The sequence below is a fragment of the Brienomyrus brachyistius genome, chromosome 5, assembly GCF_023856365.1.
Source record: "Brienomyrus brachyistius isolate T26 chromosome 5, BBRACH_0.4, whole genome shotgun sequence".
Taxonomy (NCBI): Eukaryota; Metazoa; Chordata; class Actinopteri; order Osteoglossiformes; family Mormyridae; genus Brienomyrus; species Brienomyrus brachyistius.
In genome coordinates this window covers 32,675,517-32,701,372 of record NC_064537.1, presented here as the reverse complement: position 1 = coordinate 32,701,372, position 25,856 = coordinate 32,675,517, and the positions used below count along the sequence as shown (strand labels likewise).

General features: G+C 44.1%; 2 protein-coding genes across 4 annotated transcripts in view; one reads left to right on the top strand and one right to left on the bottom strand.

Annotated features, from left to right (window-relative positions):
- The window catches only part of ubald1a (UBA-like domain containing 1a), a 400,799-nt gene that overhangs the window by 171,047 nt on the left and 203,896 nt on the right, over positions 1-25,856 (bottom strand). The gene's annotated exons all lie outside the window — the stretch shown is intronic.
- Positions 4-25,488, top strand: LOC125742770 (breast cancer type 1 susceptibility protein homolog). 3 transcript variants are annotated; one of them, XM_049015096.1, is made up of 22 exons: positions 4-385; positions 958-1,075; positions 3,624-3,677; positions 3,848-3,928; positions 4,177-4,265; positions 4,362-4,398; positions 4,592-4,722; positions 4,873-5,053; positions 5,147-7,668; positions 7,772-7,845; positions 9,568-9,700; positions 9,827-9,884; positions 10,603-10,730; positions 13,125-13,357; positions 13,580-13,667; positions 15,915-15,992; positions 16,110-16,150; positions 16,601-16,684; positions 18,201-18,258; positions 23,080-23,153; positions 24,705-24,759; positions 25,029-25,488. In XM_049015096.1, the coding sequence occupies exons 2-22, from the start codon at positions 1,002-1,004 to the stop codon at positions 25,121-25,123; spliced, it is 4,368 nt and encodes a 1,455-aa protein (XP_048871053.1). In that variant the 5' UTR covers positions 4-385; positions 958-1,001; the 3' UTR covers positions 25,124-25,488. The 3 variants fall into 3 exon arrangements, with proteins under 3 accessions (XP_048871053.1, XP_048871054.1, XP_048871052.1); XM_049015097.1 differs by having other exon boundaries at positions 4-558; positions 4,873-5,002; XM_049015095.1 differs by having other exon boundaries at positions 4-558.

Here is a 25,856-nt window from a genome sequence, read left to right as displayed (position 1 = left end):
TGTACTTGTTTATTGCGGAAATTACGCAATGATAGTGCGTCAGGACTTCTAGAGGCTGCCCATGTGTAGTTCTTTAGCAGGAAGGTAGCCTGTTCACAGATGAACGAACGCACCAAGAATGTTTTTGAAAAAGTGAATTTCAGAGTTTTGTATACTAATTTTGGGAGACATACAATAGAATTTATCTATATTTTGTATATGCACTGAAAGTACATTAACTAAGCCAAAACAAACGCAGACAAGAAACGTAAGCGCGGGTTGGCTGTAAAGCGGTCATGTGACAGCAAAGTTGCGGGAAAACCGAAAAAGACTCCAGCTGGTGAACTGGTCTAGTGTTTGTCTCCTCATATCCTCTAATTTTGTTCCAGATCCATAATTTTGCCTGGTATGTTATCAATTTCCGCAAACTTAATAATAATCTTTGTAATTATTTGTAATGTATGCGTAGGTAGGTAACTGTCAGTGGACTACTAGTGTCGGATGAAGTAGTAGGGCCGTCAAACCAGCACACTTAGACAGTAGGGCCGTCAAATCAGGACGTTAGGGAGCGATCTCTAGGTGAGTATTGCAGTGACTGAAACGACTGCAACGTTTAAAGTCGGATCAACTGCGAAATGTTATTCTTACGTGCTGTTACATTTACTATGTCACTATTATAGGTTTGCTGGTTTGGTATCTGGATCATAACTGGATTTTTAGAATGTGCTCTGTAACACTTAAAATGTTTGGGTTGGATCAGAAATCGATAGACTGTCCGTACACGGACAAACGTGTCTATGGCAAGTCACATATGTATAGTGTCAAAATATTTTGAGTGGAAAAAAAAACACGTAGGCTATGTTTTTAAATGCGATGTCCGTATAAAAATAGCATTTTTTATCAAAATGTGCTTCAGAATTCGTCATGGATTTTACTGTACGTAAAGAGTATTTTGTAATTATGTGATATTTTTTACAGATGCAGTAAAAAAAAAAAGTTCTTTTAGTTGTCTGGATAAAGTTATGGAAGAGCCGAAGATTGAAGAAGTGAGACGGAGTATTTATGTCATTTGGGAAAACCTCCAATGTCCAATATGGTGAGTGAAACCGTGCAGGAAGTGAACCTGAATGAGTAAAGTGACTTATGAAGCTCCACTCTTTTAAATTAACCTTTACTGTAATTACATTTTATTTTATAAATCAAGATTATAGAGGAAGATAAGTTAAAGTATGTTAATTAATGGATACATTTTTAAATGTTAACTTTTAATTATGGAAATACAAATGGAGAAATTGCATGGCTGCTTCTTCATGTTGAGTGGGGTCAGCTGGGGTGCTTTGGGCATCTTATATGGATGCCACCTGTGTGGTACCGAAGGGGGCTCTAATAGGTGGTGGCGGCCCCAGGATGTGTGCAAGAGGGATTACATCTGCTATCTGGCGTGGGAACATCTGGGAATCTCTCAGAATGAGCTGCAGAGCCCGAGGTTTGGCCTGACATTAGGGGTTTCACCATATTCTGGTATTTGTGGTAACCATTAAATTGCTGCTATTCAGCGATGTGATATTTTGCTCGTCTTATAGCTTTGATTCACTCTGCATTGAAATATGAAGTTTGGTGTATTTTGTGTTTGTTTCAGCCATTCTCCAAATTACTTGGGGGGGGGGGGGGGGTAGCCTTGGTTATTTTTTCGTCATCCATTAAGAAGTGTTATTGTCTACATTTTCTATACATATCACAGTAATATCTTTATCATGAATAGTTTTGCCCGTGATAATTGTGTAGTGAATACACACAGCCCTATCTGACATGCTTGGCATGTGAGAAGCCATACGACGGTGAATGGGAGCAGAGTAAAATAACAGAGGTAATAGCATTTAAGTACTTTGTATGACATCACATCCATGTCAAAACTAGAGTTATGGTGTTAAACTAGACTCGGCGCAACCTGAATTTGAATTTATTTACCCAAATTTGAATGTTTACCCGAGCTTGAATTTCATTACCTGAATCCCAGAACGTGAATTTTAATGTTTCCCTGAACTTGAATTCATTACCCAAACTTGAATTTATGTTGCTTGTGTGGTAATAAATATTCAAGTTCAGGTTGTAAAATTCAGCTCTTTGGTTTGTAAGATTCCGGTCAAGAAAATCAGGGTTGAGATATGCTCAGAAAAAGCAAAGGGGCTTGGATCTAAATGAGCATCATCCTGGCCAATCACAAGACAGGTCTCCAGTCATTTGAGTTGGGGTTTTATACATCCGCCACCCTAATACGGTGGCCAATAACATGCTGCAAACTCGGGAAACACAAATTCCATTAAACATGCAAAACAAAACAAAAAAACAATTCAAATCCGGTCACAACACAGCAGAAGTTTCCGGGGGACAATGAAACTTGACAAACTATTGGGGCTGCGTGATAAATTGAATGTTTATAGTGTGTGTGTGTATATGTGTATATGTATATATCTATCTATCTATAAATAACTATCAAATCGAGAATGGAAAAAAACATTCAAGTAGAATTGAGCACAATATTGTAATATTGAGCACGATATTACGAGTATGACGCAAATGCACGCAATTCTTTCTCTGCTCACGAGTTTCATATTTGTGCTCATGAATGGGATTTTTACATGTGCAACATGAAAAAAATAAACCTGCAAACACCTCGTGTTTTATCGCCCTCTATTTCTGACATGGATGTGACGCCATACTCTGCGTATAAAAGTGTTGTTTAAATTTTATGTATATTACAGACTATTTTATCAAAAGTAACGCACAGTTGACAGCAGGGTGAGCTTGGGGGTGAAGGAGGGGTCTCACAAAAGGTTGACAGGGGAGGGGGTGGGTTCCTCTTGGTAAAATTTGCATACCTGGGTGAGGGGGGGGGGGTGAATTGATGCAAATTCTACGTGATTTTATATGAACTACTGACCTTCCGAGCACAGGCCCAACTCACGGAGCACACACAGAGCACCGTAAAATAAATGAAATGTAAATGAAATTGTAACTACCTTGCATGATTGTGTGAAGCAGAGATTTGTGCATGCTGGGTTTAAGGCAAGAAAGCACAGGGTGTAAATACAAGGTGGCTGATCTGATCATCTATAGTGAAGCCACACTTAACCACTCAGGCTAAGTACCCAAGAGAATTTCCTGCTAGATGCTTAATCTGATCAGTTGTGTAACTGTCAGTTTAAAAATGATCTAAGCAGGGTGGAAAAATAAATAAAATATCATCAGCATAAAATATATATATCTGTAATGATATCTGTTCTGTCATCACTTACACTGGGACCTTGACCTTGACCAGACCCCTTGTCTGTTTTTCCACTGTGGGCTCAGCTGTTGCATGGTCATTTTGTTTCCCAGTGTTATTGATCAGAAGTGCAGACAGCCGTTGATCAATTTGCTTGCTGTTCTCTTTGTGGGCTGCGACGTTTCTGGTCACGTCACTGGCATATGGGAAAAACTGGTGTGTTTTTTTTTCCCCGGTTTGATTTATGACCTTTTTGTTTTGTAATTCTGGTTCCTTTTGCTGAGATTTTATGATTAATTTTTAATTTTTCATTGTTTTAATCCAGTATATTCATGGTTTGTTATATAGTTTTATATTATTGTCATTTCTGTTCCTATAGTTTGGATTTGATGAGCTCTCCCGTCTCCACAAAATGTGACCATCAGTTTTGCAGGTGAGTCTCAGTATAATGTCACTTTTAAGAAGGTACATATTAAGTTCTAGATCTGCAACCTTTATGCTAATATAGTACCCAAGGCTTATTTGAATAAGGTTAGTTAACATTAATCTAAAATACCGTAGCCCTGCTTTATTCATCTTGGTTGCTTGTCAAATCCTTATCAGGTTTTGCATAATGAAGCTGCTGGACAATGGCAAGACGCGGGAGGCCAGCTGTCCAGTTTGCAAAGCGAAGGTGACTAAAAGGTGAGTCATCTGATTTTCTGCAGAGTCATAGAGAGCTTTTTCAAGCTGCTGTCTTGGTCTGGAATTGCTAATAAATTCCTGTAACTGTTATCAGTTGATTGCACGCTCCGTCATGTCCTAAAAAGCTAAAAAGCTATTCTTTGTCTTTAAGGTCAGCATTGCCTGCATGGTATATGTATGTGATGCAGATTTGTAAGTGAATGCCCCGTGAGGCTTAACTCCCCAGCACTCTTCAATACTGTCCACAGAAGTTTGCAGGAGAGCCCTGGGTTCAAGAGACTGGTGGAGGGACTGAAGGGTTTGGTGCAGGCCTTTGAAGACGACACTTGTGTGGGATGTGAGTCTGTCTGTAGTTGCAGCTTGGGATGCCTCCGATGGTGCATGTGAAATGTGTTCAGGCTGTTTTTCAGTGTGCGACCTGTTCTTTTCCTAGATAACAATAAAGTGTCCCAGAAGCTAGAAAACTATGGGTAAGTACAATATTAAATTTTGATATGGCAGGAATATACAATTTTTGGTTATTCTCTTGGTAAAATAATACAATTATATGGCTTAGCTGGATATTGTGGGTGTCATTTGTTACTTTGAAAGCAAGCGTTTTCAGAGGTTAGCCCGTTTGAGGAAGGAAAAACATGTAGGGCAGTTTTATCTCTATTTGTCAAGTGCTGTGGAGAGGAGATGCAAAGAGGTTCAGCTCGAGGAAGGAACCACGTCTGAAAGCAGACCTGTAAAAAGCACTGCTGACAATAGCCAGTCCAAAGGATCTGAGGACATTACAACTCCTTCCGCTGAAGGTAAAATCCTGTTGCCTGATTTCCTGTCATTCTCTCAAAAAAAAGCCATAAGACAATTAGCAAGTGCTGTCAAGAATTTGTTGTGAAACACTTATTACAGCAGATCACAGCAATTTTGGTTAAGATGTTTCCCTTTCTACTTTTGTTTAGTTAAGGAAGGTTTCGCAAGACTCATGGACCTTAAAGATTCCTGTGCCATCACCTCTGACAGAGAGGATTTGGAGAGCGCAGCTGCTGACTTTCAGCGTACCTCTGGAGGAAAAGCGGATAAGAACAGCAGGTCTGGTCATTCTGGTCCAGAAACGCAGGTTCCACCTCTACAATTTAAAAAGCATGTATCCACAGATAGGAGAAATTCCCAGACGATAAGTGTAAAAAAAAATAATAAAAAAACACTGTCAACTGATGATCTTTCACTTGACAGGAAGGTCGCTGGTGAAGAAGACACAATCCCAAAAGAAACGGAGGGGCAAATCAGTGAAGGTGGAGAAACACGACCCTCAGATCCAGATGCGATTTTAGACAAAAGACAGAAGAAAAGCCTGGAAAAGGTATCTGAGTGGCTTTTAAATATCTCCCCAAGTGCCGCAGGCAAAGGTGGTTCAGATCCCAGTTGCAGTTCCCAGCGTGAGTCAGAGGACTGCTTGTCTGATGGAAACACTAGTTCATCCACGGTGGAAAAAGAGAAAGATGAGGATGAAATTAGGAAACCTAAGAGGTCTGGACACAGCCTTTGTCTTGAGGAAAAAGTGTTTGGAGTGGTCTACAAGAGGGGTCGAAAGTCTGTGAGACCCCAGGTAAACAGCTGTTTAGAAAAAGTGAAGGCTAGTGAGATCTCACACCTGTCTCCTTCCAGTCCGATTAAGACACCAACGAAAGCTGCTAAGAGGAGTAGCAGCAAATTGAGTCCTGATTTTATTAAGAGACCTCACATTGAACTGGAGGATGGAAATTCTGGGAAAAGGGTGAGTGGCACAGAATTGTGTGAAATGGGAGAAATCAATGGGAAGGAGACAAAGGGATGTGAGTCTTCAGAAGAGAAGGAAGAACTAAAAGTCAGCCCTGTCTTTGAGGTGCCGCTTCAAACTACAAGGACACACAAAACTAAAATGCAGGGGGTGTCGCAAGAGGCAGGAAGCAACCTGGTACAGATGGACAAAGTGGAGGAAAACGCTAAAGAAAATAATGCATCAAGTGATAAAAAGTGCCTGTCTAATAAGAAAAGGAAAACCGTGGCTCGTAAGAGGCTTTCTAAAGGAACTAAGGCACTGGACCTGGTTACTGTTGAAATAAACGACCCAGATCCCGTGCTGAAACCCACAAAAGGAATTCCCATTGAGGCCGATGTTCAGATCGACAGCTACTCCAGTAGTGAGGACCCAGGGACCCCTGGTCTCAAGTCATTCAGGCGGAGTGAAAGGTTGAAGCTGTTTACAGAGGAGGTTCAAGGAAACAGAAAGAAGGCCTTGCCAAAGAGGTCCACAAAGAATGGGCAGGAGAAGAATATTACAGCACCTGACGCAGTTGAAAAGGTTCTTACTCCATTGACAATGGAGGCGAAGAAGACTGTTGTTAGGAATGGGTGTGTAGCTTTTGTGGATTTGTCAGGCATTGAGGACGACAAGTTAAGTGTTGGCAGAAACTTGGGCCAGTGCGACCAGAAGCCGTGCCATACTGAAACAGACCTTCCTATGTCTAATAGTGTTGTAGAAGGTCTTCAGGTTACCCTGGCATGTTCACCTGTCTTGACTGACCACCCAGTGTCCCCAAGGAAACATGGGTCAGATGCTGTAGTACCTCTATCCCCTGGGAACTTAACAAATGAGCTAACAGATGCTGAGTTTAAACAAGATAGAATCGACAGTGAATTAGACACTGAACAGTTGCTGAAAACCTTTAAAACCACAAAGAGAAGATCTTTCTGCATCGGTAGTCCCAGTAACAAATGGTTGAACAGAGGTTTATTTAATTCTGAAAAGCTGCCGAATCCAGAGGTTAAGCAGAGTAAAGATAAAATACTCACAACACCCGAGTTAGTTTGCGTGGCTGATTCTGCAGAATTAGTGCAGCAAGATGCAGAGAGCTTGTCTTTAGGTGTGGAAAATCATTCAGTTTCCACAGATTCATCTAATCCTAAAGGGTCTCCTAAGAGCAGTAGGGTTGGATGCCTAAGGAAGAGTGATGCACTTCTGAATATATCAGCATCTAAGTCCAAGGATTCGGTAGAGCAGCTATGTTTAAATGCCTTGGAAAATAATCACAGTCGTTCAGTCTGTGGTTCTAGTGGTATGGTTGAGTCCAATGGAGTCAAATTCCCTGTAAGAAAACAAAAAAAACAAAGTTCTGCACATATAGTCAGCAATGAGGAAGTGGGCCCTGAGCTTGTCTTCACTGCTTCTGAAGAGGAACCACAAAACCCTTCTGGAAGGATCACTGAGGAGCCGCACCCAGGACTACAGAGTACAACTCCTGGAGACCCTTCAGGAAGTGCAGATGTTGGAGCTTGTAACTTGGATACAGTGTCTCCTGTGTGGGGAGTCAATAACTTATCGACATCCTCCATGACCCCAGATGATCTACTGCCTCCAAATATTGTTGTTCTCGCTTCCAGCAGAAGTGCAGCTAGTTCCAGATCAGAGGATCTTCCGCTTCAGTTGTGCAGTCAGATAAATTTATTGAAGCGGAGAAGACCTCAGAAACTGGAGTCTTCAGAGTCTGAGGACAGCGGAGAAGATGACCAGCTCCCTTCACTGGCCAAGCTGTTAGGACATACCAGCTCTCATTCGGAGGATCTCCCCCTCCTGGGCCAAGAATGTTCTAAAAAACGTTCCAGTGGTGAGGCATATCTTTCTGAAGTGCCAGACAGATGCCTGAGTCCCTGCTCTGCTCCAGAGGGAGTCCCTGCCAGCCAGGTGTCTGTTGACCTCTTTGGAACTCCAGAAGAGTGTGAGTTGCTTGCATATTTCCTTGTTTACTTATAATTCCTTTGGTCTTCCTTTTAGCCAATAGGTCTGTCCTTGCTTATCTCTCTAACTTTCTGTGCATCCAGGTGAAGGTGGTGCTAGTGGGCATGGATTCTCTGGAGACTCTTCACAATTTTCCAGTGAAATTATTGGCACCCAGGTGAGGACATGCTTGTGTTTTTCACAGAGTTAAGTTCCCGATTCTGCTAAATAATGTAAATTAAACCCATTTTTCTTCTCCGTGGTTGATATCAGGGCATTTTCATGTCTTATCAATAACCTACAACACAGAAACATCAATTGGTAATCATGACAATCTGATATGTCAGTTCTCTAGTGTCGACAGACAGGCTGATGAACGACATATTTCACTTCTTTGTTAGTATTGAGCCTGATGCTTTTTTTTTGTAAAATGCATTGAATTTGTTTTTTCCCGTAATATTTCGTAGTATGTTTTATCATTTGTGTAATGTGGTGATAACCTCAGTTACTGTTGAAGGATTATCAGATTTAAATGTCCTGCATGCCTTTTTTGTCTTGGCAAATTAGTCTCTAAGCAGGCTCTTTTTATCATCTTTTTGATGCAGTCATGCTGGACCAGATAAATGAAAAGGAAAGGTATCTTTTGGTTGATTATTCCCTACTCACCGCAGCTGCTTCTGCAGTTTGCGTGAGTTATGGGCATAACCACTAGGTGGACATCCTGCAACTTGGTATGGCAATATGTGACATTCTGGAGGCAGACTGGGTTTTGCTGGAAAGCCTGCTTTGGGCAAACTTTGAATTGCGTTTTTTTTCCCAGACATGCATTCACTGCACTATCCATATAGTTGTTGTTAATCCACTGGTACCTTTGATACTGGGTGGCTTTGTGGCAATCCAGATGTGCAGTGCCCTGTGGCCTTAGGATTTGTCACATAGTTTTTCTGCTGGAGTTTCTGTTGAGAGTAGATTACAGCTCCCCCTGTCTTCCAGTGCCTTGGCTGGGGGCTCCTGGTTCTGCTTTAACGTTCCACTGTTCAGGTAACATGGTCTGTGATAATGAGTGCCTTAGAAACCCCTTATAACATGCTGTTCCACCTCGTTTGTACATCTTGTTTATAGCGTTTATGAGGCATTGGCAGTTCACCTTGAATATCTTCCAAGAGAGTATAAGCAAAGGAGCAAATGCTTAAAATGCCCCACAAATGTTTCTCCCACTGGCAACAGTGTCACACTGCATTGTGACAGCAGCCCCTCGTGTATCACAAGCTGCAGTGAGTGTGCAAAACAGCCCAAGCCAGCGACTCCCGAATTATTCATTGTTTTTTTCCATATTTCTCGCGTTCTCTGACACAATTGTCTGTGCTTTGTTTAGTGGGATTTTTCACCTTTTCAAATTTTTTTTTTTCTTTTTTTCAATGACTGCAAATGTCTGTGCTACTAGTTGTTAAACGCGTAAAATGCTTCCTGATTGTCACCTTCTTATCTGATGATTTTCCACTGCCCCTACTGCATAAGGGTATACTCATGACGTCACAGCAAGCGGAGTCACTGCGCTCACACCTACTGAGTGACAAATAAACTGAGAGGAAGCGTTAGCGTGCAGCTTGAATGCCGCAAAAAACGCATGTAACACAGGAATGGGCTGTCATGCAATTGATTGTAGAAATAGATTTAACAAGAAATAGGAGCCGTCTTTTTACAGACTGCCGAAAAAGTAAATAAGTAAGTAACCGATGTGGATTGATCACTTATGGCCAATACCCAATCCGTCTAATAGGTCTGGATCGATGATGATACCGTTCTGAATATCGGATTAGTGCGACTCTACTTCAGACCAATGCTTTTACTGGGCGACAGTGGTGACGGACCCTAAACAGTCATTCTCCCCACTCTTCAGCAAAAGCTAGCCATGCAGCAGGAGCTGCGCAGGCTACAGCAGATGATGGTTCTCGTCACAGAGGCCCTGCACCAGAAGGAGGGTGGCGGCAAGCCGAGGCCACCTCCCCCCTCTGCGTCTGCAGTGAGCGCAGGTGCCGTTGGCTCGGTCTCCCTCTCCTTGTCAGATGAACAGTGAATTAAAGTTGTCCCGTTTCTTCTCATTTGCTGTGAATCCCAGGCCAGCACATGAAGAACTTGCCTTTGAATGTCTTTTTCAGGCGCCCATCCCTGCCCGACCTCACCCTGTGACAGCCGGACAAGAGCGAGCATCTCTAGGTAATTCGTGGACCTTTTAATCCTAATGACTTCAAGAAATAAGTACTTCCCCTTGATTATCATTAATTAATTTAAAGTTGACCTTTTATGCAAACCATTCAGTTACATTCTTTTTTTTTTTGTTTTTACATTCTAAAGTGGTTGTGGCTGAATCTTTTTAGTAAAATACGTTGATGCTTAATCAGAAGTACAACCTTTGATTCTTGAGCATTCAAGAGTTTTTTCGGACAGGGTCCGGTTTCTTTAACCAGTCTGTAATTCATTCGCAGCCACTGGGATATCTCAGCTCTTCAGGAGGCTGATTTATTTCTGCGGGTGTAGGGTATGTAGGGTCTGAATTTTCAGAGTGTAGAGTAGCTAATAATCTCCCTAATGAAGCCAGCGCCTCCCCATGCTGCGAAGAATGAGGACGCTATTAGCAGCCTCGTTGTATTTGTCATTTTGAGGCACTTGAAGGGGGAAGCTGTAGAGCAGTTATAATTTATCTCCCCTGCTTCGGTGCTCCTCTCACAGGGAGGTAAGTGCTCCCCTCAGTGACGGCGAGGGAGCAGAGCTACACAAGGCGCTACGTAGCTTTTCATTTAGCTGCAAACTCTTATGAGGCGATAACGCTTCGTGTCCGTGAGACTGCAGGTGACTCTGTGCAAGAGGTCGAGGTTCCGCCAGGTCCAGGCTGCAGGTGACATCACTGTGCCTTTCCCCCCTGGTCTTCTGCCAGACCCCAGACCCCCCCGCCTGGCCAGGCCCTCGTATCCCCCACCCAGAAGCGGACCCTGGATCCTGTCTGCACCCTTCCTGGTCCTTTAGCCTCAGAAGTCCAACAAGATGAAGGCAACATCGCAGCAGGTTAAAAAAATGTGACTCTAACTTTGACCATGATGGGTTTTTAAAGTTTGCATTAGTAGTAAAGTATGGTAAGTAAATATAGTGGATGTTTGCAAATAAAGTGACCAGACTGTTTGACTGTAACAGCATTATGGGGGAAGTATTTCTGCAAGGGTTTAATTTTTTCCCAGCATTAAACACTGAGACATTACAGAAGGGAGATGGAATCTGGAAGCAGGGAATGGACTGACAATAGGCTCCTTGTATAGGTGGTGCAGGGATACGTTTGGGTCTGAGTGCGTGAAGCCGGACCTCTGGCAACCTGATGATGATTCTGGGCTGCAGCTGGTATGAGCATGGGGCAGTTATCCGCGTTAGGGGCAGTTATCCGCGTTAGGGGCAGTTATCCGCGTTAGGGGCAGTTATCCGCGTTAGGGGCAGGCTGTGATGTCGGCGCTCAGGCCGGCTCTGCATTCGGAGCTCTGACAGGGCCAAGGGGCTAATCGGCTCCTTGGTATGAAATCAAAGGCACTGAAGTTTCCACGCGTAACGGTATGGGGGTGTGGGCTTGGCATGAGGAATAATGATGAGATGGCATGATTGGGGAATAATGATGAGATGCGAGTCGTTAGGAATGATCCATCGTTGATGTCGTAAAAGCAGACTGGCAGACATATGTGTCTGTGTGAAAAGTGGAAGTGATCCTCGCTTAGGGCCAAGACCACGCCCTCGGACTTCCATCCCAGCCCAAACGTGTGCGGGTAAAACCCAGTAACTGTGTCCATCTTTACTTTCTTTATGCTCTGGGGCTTCTGGGAGTGCTGGGTAGACTGGCACTGCTCTGGTGCCAGCTCTTCACTTCGTGTAAACCCAGTGGTGTTTCTGCCATCTACCCAAGTGCTTTGTCATCTCTTCCCATTTGCAGGGAGGCCAAAGTGTCCATCTCAGGCTTCTTAAGAATTGTCCTTCAGAAGTGAATGCATTTTATGCTGTTTTTTTATAAAAATTAACCTAGTTTATTATGGTGGTTTGGTGCTTTCTGTGTTCACACTCACGGTCCGACATTTTACATTTATCTGACACTTTTATCCAGAGTCACTTAGAGCAGAGGGAAGGGTTACAATTTAGATGTACTCCCTGGGATTTGAACCCACAACCTATGTTGGTGCAGTGCTTTACTATTGGATTATAGCATCCATAACGACTGCTTCGTTTTGTATGTAAAAGTGTGGTCCCTTGTTGGGACACGCTGTTCTATTTCCAGGCACTGGAAAGCCTGTCTCCTGAAGGACACACCCTGTGTAGCCAGCTGGGCTTTAAAACGCAGTTTCCTGCCGCAGAGACTGAGGGGCTGTTTGGGGCTGAGGTTGTTACCCACGCAAACACAGCCGTAGATGGCATAAGCCACCTCCTTGAGACACCATGATGGATTGTGTGTTCAGGGACAGGAGTCGTTGTTTATGACCCATGTGTTGCAAACACTCGTCTGCAGAACCAGTGGAGCACCCGCCTGGTGCTAGTCTGGGCTAGCTCCTCTGGGCTTGTTCTCCAACGTGTCAGACACTTTGTGAATGTTCCGTCCTCCATTGCATTTGGGTGGAGTGGTGGCTCTAAGGCTAGGGACCTGTGCCAGCAACTGGAAGGTTGCTGGTTCAAATCCCATGAATGCCTAGAGTGATCCTACTCTATTGGCCCCTTGAGCAAGGCCCTTAACCTGCAATTGCTTCGTCTTGGGTAATGACGTTAATCTACATCCAGCCCTATAAGGAGGTCCTCCAATTTACAGTGAATAACTTGGGGGATGGTGTCAGGATTTGCTGAGGTATCACCCACCACCTGGCTGCACTCAGGTTCCCATCCCAGAGGTGATTTCTCGTGTGGTGGGTGCGGCAGCGCACTGTAATCAGTGCAGGCTCCTTACATCTCTCTCTCCATTCCATTAGCCTAAATGCTGAATGTTTTGATTTATTTTAACAATGATAATCTTCAGAAATGTTTTCAGTGATTATCTCCCGTGGCTCTGGGTTAGACCCTAATATTTAGAATACAGTTTCCTTCTGGTTCTCCAGATTCCCTCTACGGAACATGCTAAGGTGAACTGGAGTTGCCAAAATGGTGTGAATGTGTGTGTGAATGGTGTGTGTGCCCTGCCATGGGTTGGCATCCAATCCTGGGGTCTTCTCTGCCCTAAACCTGCTCAGGACAACTGGGTAGAGAAGCTGGGTCGAAAAGTAAGTAAAGTTACAGACTGGAATCCAGCTGTGTCTGCTGCTTATGCCAGACTGGGATTGTTGTGTCTCTGTATGTTATGTTTTATGTTTTATATTAAATGCAGAATTCTGATTATTCTTCTAGTCTAAAGCTGAAAAGTTCTATACGGTCAGTCTCACAATCAGCTGTATGCCTGTACATCAGAGGGCGACGGAGACGAGATCGCTACGGCGACACTGGAACGGAGAGAGGGCAGAGCCCGACACTGCTCCACCGGAATGCCCGTGGGGACCACAGGGGTGGAGCATGGCCCGAGAGGTGAAACCTGCTTGCCCCCATCGCAGCCGCGTAGCGACACGCCCAGGCAGCCGACCCAAAGCCGCGCCAGATGCGGCAAAATGCTTCTTGTGGCTTCTGGGCTGAGCACGGCAGAGCTGGTGAGTGAGGAACATACTTGGAACCTATCGCTGGCGCGGCAAAAAGTGCATGAGAGACGAACTCGCCGTACTTAATTTTACTTCATTTTGTTCCTGCCATCTGCCCTCCTTTAACGTAAATGATCTGCACAGTTAGCACCGAGAACCATGAGTCAGATGTATTTTGACTCATGTTCTTTGTCCCTGCCATTCCCACCCTCATCCCCCTCCTCCATTATTTAGTCAGTGGTAAAGAAGTTTGCCAGAAAGATGGGGGGCAGTGTGTGTGCGGAGGTGACCCCAGAAACTACCCACATCATCATCAAGACGGGTGAGTCATGTACCAGAGGGCCCCCCAGTTAGCACTCAGTATTATTATTAGTGGTCGTAGTAATACTTGTAGTAGAATGGATGGCTTCAGCTTTAATCAGTAAAAGCACAGTTGCAAAACCCACCAGGTCTTAATTGCTTCTCTTTATTCTGTCCTCAAAGTCTTCTCATCCAAAGCCTCACATCTGTGGACTAGTAATGAAAATGTTTCCCTGGCAACAAGCAAATGGAATTTCTGGCTCGTGAACTGAAGGCGGGGGGAGGGGGGTGTTGACGATAGGTGGCAGGACCTGGAGAGGTGGACGGGAAGTAACATAACATTGTTCTTGGTTGGGCGGGAGGGGTCAAATTTTTATTGTTCCGGCCCCCCTCTGGGTGTGAATAAGAGTCTGCCCAGACAGTTGTGATCAATAGCGTCAATTTGAAATATAAAAATGCCCCATTACTACACTTATACTGGTTTACTAAAGTCAGCTCCATGGTCCTGGTGCTATGATTTGCCTTTTTTAATGTTCCTGACTGGGGCTGTATTGGCTCATCAGACTCATTTAGCCGTAATAGGTGGCGGTTTTCTGTGGTTTCGCCGATGGCCCAGTCATGTGCGTGTCTGATGAGCCCTGTGTCGCCCTTTGGGTCGACCACGCTCTGCGAGGGCCTGCTCTGCGAGGGCCTGCTCCCCGAGGTCCTACTCTGCTCCTTTGGCGAAGGCGGTCACTGGACTGCTGTGCTGGCTGAAATATGGTGTACAAACCTGTACAAAGCCAGTGCACCTGGAATTGTATTTGGGTTACCGAACCTTGGCATGTACCCAGCTGATCTACATCAGCTGTTTCGCACTCTGAAGATCAGCTTTTATCCGGATCGATGTCGTCACGTCTGCAGAGGGTAACGTTAGCATTGAGGTTGCTGGTGCGGCTGTTTAACAGTGGTCAGTGTGGTGGTACTATATCGACAGCATCCACATCAATGCCATGCACTAGCTCATTAAAGCAAGCAATCATATATGCATAATTAGGGGGGGAGACCTTATAAATGAAGGGTGCTCTTTTGTTATGGGGGGGCAGGTTTTGCTGTTTACTTTGTTACTGACGTGCTCACTGCTGCAAGCTTTTAGGGGGGTAGGACATGTGACTGGGAGGTGGCAGACAAAGCAGATTAATAAATAATGGAGTGCTGTGGGGGGTGATTTCTCTTGTTTCGTTACACCCCCCCCCCCCCCCCCCCAAAAAAAAAAAAAAAAAAAAAAAAAAAAAACCTGACTGGGCTAGACTTGTATTCAACTTTCAGCAGCGAGGAGAAGCAACTGGCTACAGTAGATTTCAGTGCTGTAGGCTAACAGTATTGATTGCCAATTAAGATTGCGATTCGACCTGTCTGTTCAGCAGGGAACATGGTACACTAAGGCATTTTCTGGAACATTCCTGTAACTTGGGGTCGCCAAGTAATGAAAGATGTTGTTTAACTTGGCATTTGAAACTACTAACAAAGTCAGACTCTACAGAATCCGGGGGAGTGTTTCACAAAACTGGATTTCTCATTTAGCTGGGTCAACTTAGGATAGAAGTCATGGTCATCCAATAAGAGTTTAGGTGAAGGGCAAACCTATTGGATAATCATGACTTCTAGCTTAAGTTAACCCAGCTAACTAAGAGATTCCGCTTCGTGGAACACACCCCCCTTGGTGTGTGAAGAGATTCCGCTTTACCTTAAAGTATGGTTAGCATTTTTCCCTGTATAATGGCTTCCTACCACTAATTTAATGAGTTAAAAGCAGGTGTTTGGGTCAGAAGTCAGGAAAATATAGCGAATACACAGCTGCATAAAGTGCTTTAAAATATTCTTGGGTCTTTTGCAAGAACTATGTGCAAAAAAAAAGTTAATTATGAGAAGCAGCAGTCTGGCTTATCCATCTGCAAAACAAACAATATTTTGCTCTGGGACCATAAATCTCACTGGAGGCTGGGGTTGTAGCTCTGAATCAGCAAAGTAAGAGCTGGAATTGGCTGCTTGAAGACAAACAATGTCTTCTTTGGAAATTTTAAGGAAATTTAAATGGTGATTTTGTTTGTTTTTGTCCAGACAGATGAGTCTCTCCCTTTGTTCAGTAGTTCCATTCTTCTGTGACCTGTGTGAGCAAGACACAGTGTGTACACAGAAGCGTGTTTCCGTGCGACATCGCCTGTTGTGCCGCTTGGCAGTGCCCCAGCCACCCTACCTCACCACCTTGTTCTGCTCGTGCTGTTTGCAGACGGCAAGCTTGTGTGTGAACGCACGCTGAAGTACTTTCTGGGCATCGCCGGGCGCAAGTGGGTGGTCAGCTTCCACTGTAAGTGTCCCGTGGCGCCTTACGCCCAAGTGGCTTGAAACCTTCTGTTTTTATACAAGTTTCACGAGTAATACTGTCTGTGACGACCCATAATGCCTCTGTGCTGCTTCCCTGCAGGGGTCACTCAGTGCTTCAAACAAGGAAGGCTCCTGCAGGAAGTGAGCTCTCTCTTCTGCAACCATTCTAACTTCTAAAATGATTTCTGCCCCCCTAAATCACCCCCATATGTTTCCCATGTGGTCTGTGTAAACCTGAAAACCTGTGCTTTGTTACCCCTATAAACCCCCCATAACTGGCCTTTCATTGTGTGTGTGTGTGTGTGTGTGGGGGGAGGGTAATTTAGTTATCACATTGCGGTGTTTAAAAACCTATAACTTTTTACCTTGTGAGGACATTTCTCTAGTACCCAAAAAGGAAAAATGCTATAAAAACTTTAAACTAAAAATGCCAAAAGTCTTGCATTTTGTTTGTTTACTTTTGGTTGAGGTTAGAGCTGGGTAGGGGTTAAGGTCATCATAGTTGGGATTACGGTTTTGCCCATAGAAATCAATGGAGAGTCCCCATAATGTATGAATATCAACGTGTGTGTGTGTCCATCCTTCCTTTAGGCACTGTTTGAGGTTCGAGGTGACACTGCAAATGGGCCAGACCACCAAGGTCCAATGCGAGCCCGCATCACCGATGAGCAGAAGGTGACCACATATATCTTTTGCATTCATTGCTGGAACGTTCCTGGTTTAAAATTCCATTTTAAGCAGGCTGTCGAACCACCAGGCTCCAGGTCTGTGCCCTCGGTAATCAGACCGGCTGAATGAGCAGAGTCACTCCACCTGTCATGGCCCTGTGGAAGCAGCCACAGCTGGCTCAGTGGCGACCTCTCAGGCCCGGTACAGATGGAACACGGCGGTCTGGGAGATGATGTGCCTCCGCCAGTGCCTGACGCGCTCTCTAACAATGCAAATTGGCATGATTAATTAGCGGCCAGTAAGAGGAGCCATGTTAATCGGACCTTCTGTCTGGTCACCCACTCCTGCCTGCTGTCCAGCTCATGGTCTGCGTAGCTGCCAGCTGGGTACTGGAATTGATATAGTGAGTTGACACTCTTTGCTCTCCTCACCCTCACTGGAACAACAGGCAAGCACATCTTCTCATCCTGCCCCCAACCCCTCCTACCCATTTTTTTGGGAACAGGCAGGAGTAGCACTGGATAAAAGCCTGCTGGCTTTTATTTTGTCCCTTTCATACCTGGCTTTGAGATTCTGACTGTGAAGGCTGCTCCCTCCGTCTCGCTCAGACGGCCAAGCACCCCCGTCTCCTGCCTCACTGCTTCGCACTTGGCTCCTTTGAAGTGCCCTAATTGAATTATTCTTTAATTTCAGGCCTATTAAAGACTTAATCGTCATTTTCTTTTTTCCAAACTTGGAAGAATTCAGGGAGTCTGGTGAGCCGTTGTCCCTGTGTGGAAAGCTATGCTACAAAAGAGAGAGGTTAATTGTCTTTTGGCATTGGTCACAAAGCAAGGGGATTGGGGGGGGTGGTTCTCCCAACCAGCAAGGACCTAAACTGGAAATCAAAACTGTGGATTTTTATTCTGAAACACGTGCTGCTGATAATCACTGGAGAGGGGCAAAGACCCAACATATTTAATGTTTTTGCATTATGAGTTTTTATGGGGTGTTGAGTGACTCAGCGGGTTAAGGACTTTCTGCCTGTGATCAGAAGGTCACCGGTTTAAATCCCCTGACTGGCAGATTGGTGCCACCATTGAGCCCTCGGCAAGGCCCTTAACCCCAATTGCTCTAGGAGTGCTGGACCCTACCTGACCCTACGCTCTAACCCCCTGCCTTTTTTTTGTCTCTTGGTGAGCACAGTGGCATTCCCCATATGGATGAATAATGTATCTGTATATTTGTGGGTCATTGCCATATATAACAGTCTTCGCTCTTTTTTTTTTTGGTATAGGCACAGAGCCTGATTGGCTGGTGGTTGCTGTCCTGGGTGTGCTCCCGTCTGCACCACAAACACCAATCAAACTATTGTGTCCCCTGTATATTCACAGAGGGTGTAGTAGGGGGGGCTTGTGCAGTGTGTAATTAGAAAGACCAAACCTTCACAGTTGGACTCTGCTGAATGTGGCCCCCACTGCTACTCATCTACTGTGTTTTACTTCATGCCTCTTAGTGCCTGTCTCTCTCTCCCACACCCCAGCTGCTGATGAGAGGCTTTGAGATCTGCTTCCAAGGCTCCTTCACCAACATGACATCAGGTACGAGAGACCCAGAGAGTCCGAATCTGTCAGATACACCTTTACCATGATCAAGCCTCCAGACGCTAACTGATTCACCCAGATGGGTTCTTCCTAGTTTACCCATCGTTAATTTGGGAAACATGGCGGTATGTTTATTCTGTGATTCAGTTTACGTGGCATTTAAGAGAAGATGAACTTTATTAATTGCATGAAGGGAAATTTTGTGTTACAGCAGCAGTTAAAAGGATCAAACACTGCACACAGTATAAGAGCACAGTATGAAGGGATGTGTTTATGTGCATAGATGTGTAAAATATACGATGGACTGTATACAGACATTCAAATAGTAGCCAGAGTATAAGACCTGGAGTAGTATTATAGAAAGTGAGGACTGCCAGAATATGCAAGCATAGGCCATGAGGTTAGATGCTTCTGAGCAGACATAGCAAATAACAGGAATAATAATGACAGCACCAGCAGCAACGACAACAGCAAGAATATCAATGATAATTTCCTCATGTTGCGATTATGCTGTAGAGACGGGAAGAAGATTTTACAATGAAAACTGGGTGCTGAGCATGGATGCGAAGATATTTAGCTTATTTTAGAATGTGAAAGTGAAGATTTGGGTTTTAAAAATTGCTACACAACTAGAGCTTAAGGGGTGTTACTACTGACTAACCAGGTGCAGGAGGGGAAAAAAACGATTTTGCTGCAATAAGCGATGCTTCGGGTTGTGATTCTTATGTCACCACCAGAGTTACAAACACATTTCTAAATGTCAGTATAAACATAGGTTACTGTAATTATACTACTTTGGAATGGTTTTAAACCGCTAGGAACAGTTGTAAACCAAACAATAGACAATATGTCTGACAGCATGTCCAAATAACAAATCCTAAAAGACATTTGTTTGCACAGTAGAAAAATATGTAAAATAGGTAAAAATTAAAAAATGACTGGATCATAGCAATGATAATTAACTGAATCCCTCGCTCTCTACTAGTAGTGCTAGCAGACTTCTGCTGAATATGGCTGCATATCTATAGAGATAATCACTCCTGCACCCTTAGTTATTGTTTTAGCCTAGTTTGAATTTCCTGGCAAAAGCACCTTAAAGGGAGACTTAACTTGCAGAGGTGATTTTTGCCTTGTTCCTGTTGCAAATAGACTTGAATAATGTCATCTGGAACGAGTTAGCATGTTCGATGTATTTACTGAAACATATCAGTTTGGTGTAACAAGACCAAGACTGCCTGTTGGCACTATCAGCTACTCTCGGGTGTTCATGTAATTTATTGAGAAACCGAAACGTTCCCCAACTGTTTATTATGACTGAGTGACTAACCAGCATTAGCTGTAACCAACTCACAGCCACAATTTCCATAATGTTTTTCATGTTGAATATCTACTTCTGAGTTTAGGTTCGCCTGTGTCAAAGTTCCAGATAACGTCATTCGATATTAAAAATTTTTAAATGTTAAATAAAGTTTGTAATTTTACGAATTTCGATATTTATGAGGCTATTATCGTTGTTATCGTGGTTTTAAACTGAACGAAAACTGTGAACGCACAAACCGACAGTTCCAGTATGCAACTGCTGCACCAAGGGGGCTACACATCTAACCCTGCAAAACCTCCGTCGCTCGCTGACCCTGATCCATACAAGGAGTTTAAAGAACAAATGCAGTATTGTATCTCGTGTTTGTTTTCATGTTCAGCCGACATGCAAGTCCAATCATATCTCTTTCCCCAGTGACGTAAAGTAGGATAGGCTGAATGACTAATGGAATAAACACAAATATTAACTTAACATTAGGATATTGTCGATGAGATTTTGTAAAAGCTCAGGCCAGATTAATATCAGAATCTGTGTATTGAATGTATTGTCTAATTTATACATGTTTCACTGATAATGTTAAAACATTTCAATTCCACATGATTTTTAAACAGGGATGTTTTATAGTATCAATTTAAGTATTGATTTTTGTATTGAACATGAGGTACGAAAGCTGGTATCAGTATCAAAGTCAAAATTTTGGTATCGATCCAACTATAGTGCCAGATACTCGGTTTTTGAAGGAAATGTTATCTAACCTCAACTGCCTTGATTCTGAATGCCTGCTGAGTCGCGTTTCCTGCACCGTTATGCCTCTTGAACTGGCAGTTGAAATGCTTTGGCTATTGTCAGCAATGGTTCAGAAGCACAAGCTCGGATGCTGTCAAGGTTATACAGAGTCCTGTCTGCTGAGTGAAAAGGCGCAGGGTATGTGGTGGTTAGGTTTCCGGAACTCCACATCTTTGTCCAGCTCCCCGATAGGAACTTTCTCCCGCACCCATTATGCATGTGCTGCGCCTGAATCGCCCGAATTAAAAGCCAACAGTACAAGTAGGGAACAAAACGTACAGTATGAGCGCTCGTTGATTTTGCATAAACATGTTTTGCATGCAGGCAAGCAGTAATGAGGAAAGGTAAGTAACCTTTAATTTTAAGGAGGATTAATCCCTGCAGCTGTGCTCCAGTTGAACCCAGGGTTTTGTAGGGGCGTTCGAGAGGACCTCAGTTTGAGAAGGCGCACCGACCAGAATATGTTTCACAAACACTTTCGTTAGAAGAGTAATTGAAAAAAACACCACCTGCAGACCTGGCGGCTGACCAGGAACTGATTACGGGGTTTGTGGCACTTTAGCTAGTTTTAAAACCATTTCCCTTAGAATCAACTAAAGGTGTTTTTGTCCAGCCTTGATAGGGGCTTAATGGCACTGTTAGGTACGGCACTGGAGAGCTTAGAAACAGTAGCTGTGGTAGATTCTTTGAGTTAATCTTCCAAGGGATGTTTTATGGAGCAACTAAAATACATTGTAAATCTGTATACTCGTCCTGTATTGAGCCCAGTAAGGCTCAAGGATGAAAGTGCAAAAAGATCATTCAGCACCTTTTCCCGGGTTAGTCAGTCTCACTGTCAAGGTCATCTTTTCACTAAGTTATTTCCTTGACCCAGGCTTTGTCTTTGAAGCCAAGTGCTTCGAATAGAATGGCACTTCAAAAATGCTGTACATTCATCCATCTGTTTTCCAGAAATGCTCTTCTAGCTTAGGGATGCAGTGAGTCTGTAGCCCATCATGAAGAGCAGAAACCCTAGACAGCATGCCAGATCACTGCTGGGCACGTGCACACACTCACGCTGTGGCCAATTTAAACACACCGGCTCACCAAACGGCATGGGAGGTGTGAGGCTGTGCGGCTGAGCCCATATGCCCCCCAGGCGTAAACTAAAGAGCAGTAATGATTTAAGACGTCAGAGAAATATCTGTCCGATCTTCCATCTTCCAGCAGTTTTTTTTTCCTGGTCAGGGTCAAGGGGACAGAAATGTCCTGCTTATAAAATTAACCTCATGAGGCACGTTGGGGAGTTTGCCAGAGAGCAGATGCTGAACACACTTAAAATCTTTCGGTAGCCTCTGCCAGAGTTTTTATACGTTCTCGGGACCCAAATTTGTTGAGACGAAAAAGGCGCTGAGCTAGTGAAAGCCGAGCAGTGGACACATTTACGTTCTGCCGGCAGTAATTGCGTTCTGGATGAGTCTCCTCATCCTGTCATGAGAATTGGCTCTGCTGTTTTCATTTGTGCTGTGATTTTGATTAATAAGTGGGTGAGCGAGCAGCCTGATTATAAATGTGCATGAGTGATACACCTATACAAATGCAAGAATTAAATAGGGATGCTGATTTAATGCCCAATCAGACCTTTTGAAGGGCCACTGGCTCAAAGGATTCTTCAGATTTTACAAGCCACATAACCCCACTTAATTTAACCATCTTTATTTTGGGAAACAAGGTGATGCTTTTGTTTTTGTTTTGGAAGGTTCTGATCTTTATCACCAGTTCTGCTTTCCATCCACAAAGTCTAACTGTGTGTGTGTGTGTGTGTGTGTGTGTGTGTGTGTGTGTGTGTGTGTGTGTGTGTGTGTGTGTGTGTGTGTGTGTGTGTGTGTGTGTGTGTGTGTGTGTGTGTGTGTGTGTGTGTGTGTGTGTGTGTGTGTGTGTGTGTGTGTGTGTGGGGGGGGGGGGGGGGGTATACATTACATTGTGGAGATGAATGTCCCCACAATGTGATTTAAAAACCTGTTATTTTAGTGTCATTGGAACCATTTTTTCAATTCCCACAAGAGGAATTTAATTTAATAAAAACCTGTGACTGCAATCTAAAAACTAAAAATGCCAAAAGTCTTGAACTTTGTTTGGATACCCATGATTGAGGATTGGGCTGGGTAGGGGGTAAAGGTTGTCATTGCTGGGAGTAGGGGTTTTCCCATAGAAATGAATGGACAGTTCCCACAAAGATATGAGTACAGGTGTGTGTGTGTGTGAGAGAGATGCTTTGCATGGATATGAGCTTTTTTGTTGGCAGCATGCCATGGCTTACTGATGTCTGGCACATTGATAGGGATCTGTCACGCAGGCATTTCAGCTGCTGACTGGCTGATCAGTGTGCAGGCTTGGGGTAGAGCCGTCCTTAATGGAATGTCTTCTCTTGGTGTGTTTCCCAAGAAACACAAGGTCCAGTTATTCCCTTCCGCTTGATCTCCTTCACAGGAAGTTAATTTATTTATCCAGTTCCTAGGAGCAGATTCATTGAAAAGCTCAACTCTGTATTACACTTAGGACTGAAACAGACATGTGACATGTGGTCTGAAAGAGAAGATTAGAAGTTAATGAAACCCAATGCTAAATCGAATGTTATTGCCAGTTTGGGTTGCAGTGGGCATGAGCATGAGCCTGGGGTTGAAAAAGAAGGTACCGGTTGTTAATGCCAACTGCGTCTTGGTCTCTCCCAGGTCAGATGGAGTGGATGGTGCAGCTGTGTGGGGCGATAGTGGTTAAAGATCCTTCCCTCTTCACAGCAGAATGTGTAAGATTAAAACATCTTATTTTTTCCTTACTTCCCCGTCGCTCTCCCTACCCCCTCCTTTGCATGCCCTTTCTCCCTCTGCTCACTATCCACTTTTCCTCCAATTACTTTTTCTTATCTCATGCACTGGCTGGAGGAAGTGGGCAGACCTGTGCTGAGCATGCTGGGAAATGCTGAGCATGCTGGGAAATGCTGAGCATGCTGGGAAATGTTGAGCTCTGCATCGCCTCCTTGAGACAAGCCGCTTCTCTCAGCTATGGCACTGATGGCTGACCTGTGTACTGCTCTGTCATCTGTACTGTAGAATTCCAGCCCGGTTCCATCTTTCTTTTTTCTTTTTTTTGCCTCAAAAATCGATATCACTCTGTCATTATTACAGTTTGTTTAAAAAAAAAAAAAGAAAAACAATAAAGCCCCTTGTTCATCAGTTTCCAGACTCCGTTACCCTCCGTTATACGTCTGTGATGCTGAAATAGTGAGGGAGGTGACTGTGGGGAGTGACATATTTACTGCAGTCTCAAACTGTTTTAAATGAATATTTAACATTTTTTTATTTATGTATTTTTTTAATTGATAAGGTAATAAGTGTTATTGAATTTATTCATTGATTTATCAATAATAGTATTTATTAATGTGAGGCATAAAATGCCTGCCCTCCTTACTAAATATAAATCTAATGCTTTATTGAGATTAGTCTTCTGTCAAACACTGTTTTCTAATCCCTGAATTGCTTATGCATCTTATGCGCTAATGACTGAAATGTCAAGTAATCTGTTTAAGAAGTTTTTGTTTTTGTACTTTGGCTCTGCTCTCTGCTGTATTAAGGCAGATTTGTGGTTATTAGATAGAGGTTTTAGCTTCGGGAACCATCAAAGAATTACATAGAAAGTAACTGGAATTTCAAGAAGTTTTATGGAATGTCTTAAGCTCAAATAATTCTGTAAGAAATGAAGAATTAATTGTTTGTTGCCACTGTTCAATTCTGCCTTGTTCAAGTAGTTTCTTTGAGTCTGAAACTGTCGTCTGTTGCACATGACTCCTCTATACCATGAAGACGGAGGCTGTGAGCTTGTTCTCACACAAAGTACTGTCAGACCATGTCAGTGTATCAGTTTGCCTCATCACGACCCACACAGTGCTGTGAAGGGGACTCCGTGCCGGCTGACACATCTCTCACCATCGAGCTTTAAGGCGCCCGACTCACAACAGAGAATAATGGCTGTTACATCACACCGTCTTCATTGGCCAGTGGCACAAGGCGGTCTCAGTTGTCCAGTGACACAAGGCGGTCTCAGTTGTCCAGTGACACAAGGCGGTCTCAGTTGTCCAATGACACAAGGCGGTCTCAGTTGTCCAATGACACAAGGCGGTCTGTTGGCCGGTGGCATGGCGCCATTAGCTGCATAAGTCAGGCTGAACTACATAGAAGTTCTTTGGTTTCCAGAGTTGTTTGGACACACAATGTTTTTTTTTGCTTCTTGATCTTTGCTGTTCTATTGGAGATCATACCGGGTCTAATCTTGTACGTTTTCCCATGTTCTTCTCCTATAGAAGTCTAACCTACGGTTTGTGGTGGTGCCTGGAGATTCCCAGACGGATTACAAAGGTGAGCCAGTAGGCAAAATCTAGTCTGCCGTCTGCACTGCAGGACTCAAAGCTCCTGCTGTTTGGTTGGCTGCTATGAAATTCCCATTTAGGAGAAACGTTTGTTGTAAGAAAGTTCAGGCATTCCCTATCAGAGCAGTGCTGACTCTGTAAATTGGTATGGTTCTGCTTGGGGGTTCAACAGGATAGCTGCCGTTTTTGAAAAGCCCTGTTTTTAGCTGCTGGCCTGAGCCCTCTCCCTTCATCCACCTGCCACTGTTTTATCCACAGCTGTCCAGCAGAGGGCGATGGTGGTGTCCCGGGCCTGGTTACTGGACTCTGTGGCTACTTACACCCTCCAGAATCCTGACGACTATACAGTCTGAGCTGGCTGTCCCGGGGGGGGGGGTACTCTGGGCCGTGGGCCCTCCCCAGCATGGTCTTGAAATACTGTGGGAGATGTCAGCTTTTTTTTCACCCCCACCACAGTTCTCAGCACTTTATGTCCCCCCCCCCTCTTTTTTTTAATGTATGCTGCAGCATCTTTGGTCCTGGGACCCATTTGAATGTACGCGTTTGTATGCAAAAAAGACAAACCCACACATTTTGCTCTCATTTTTGACCCATGACCTCATTCTTTATCAGCGTATCCCGTGTTGCACCAATATAAATGTTGTTTTTGTGTTTACTTTCACTTCTGTGTTCCTCCTGCATCAAAGGGGGAAAAACTGCATCGAAAGCTGTCTGCAGGCCTGGGGAGGGAGGGGGGGGGGGGGGTTCATTTGAGGCTATTGCTACTGTAAGTGATTAAATATTTGTATTACCTCCTCATGTCTTTCGGGGGCAGCGCAGTAAATTACATTTGAAGAGGTCCCCCTGTCCCTGACGTCTACCTGTTCTGTTCCCATCTTCACACCTTCCATCTCCCCTTGTTTTACTCTTATTATTATGATGTTTTAAATCACAGGCCCTGTGTTCACCATCTCCGTCTTACTCGTGTCCGCCCACTCCTGGCTGCCTCTGACATTTACCGTGTGCAGTGTCATGAATGGATAAGCTGTCTGAGCAAATGTCATACTCGGATTCTGACGGCGAATGCTGAGCCGGGCAGGGCCGTGG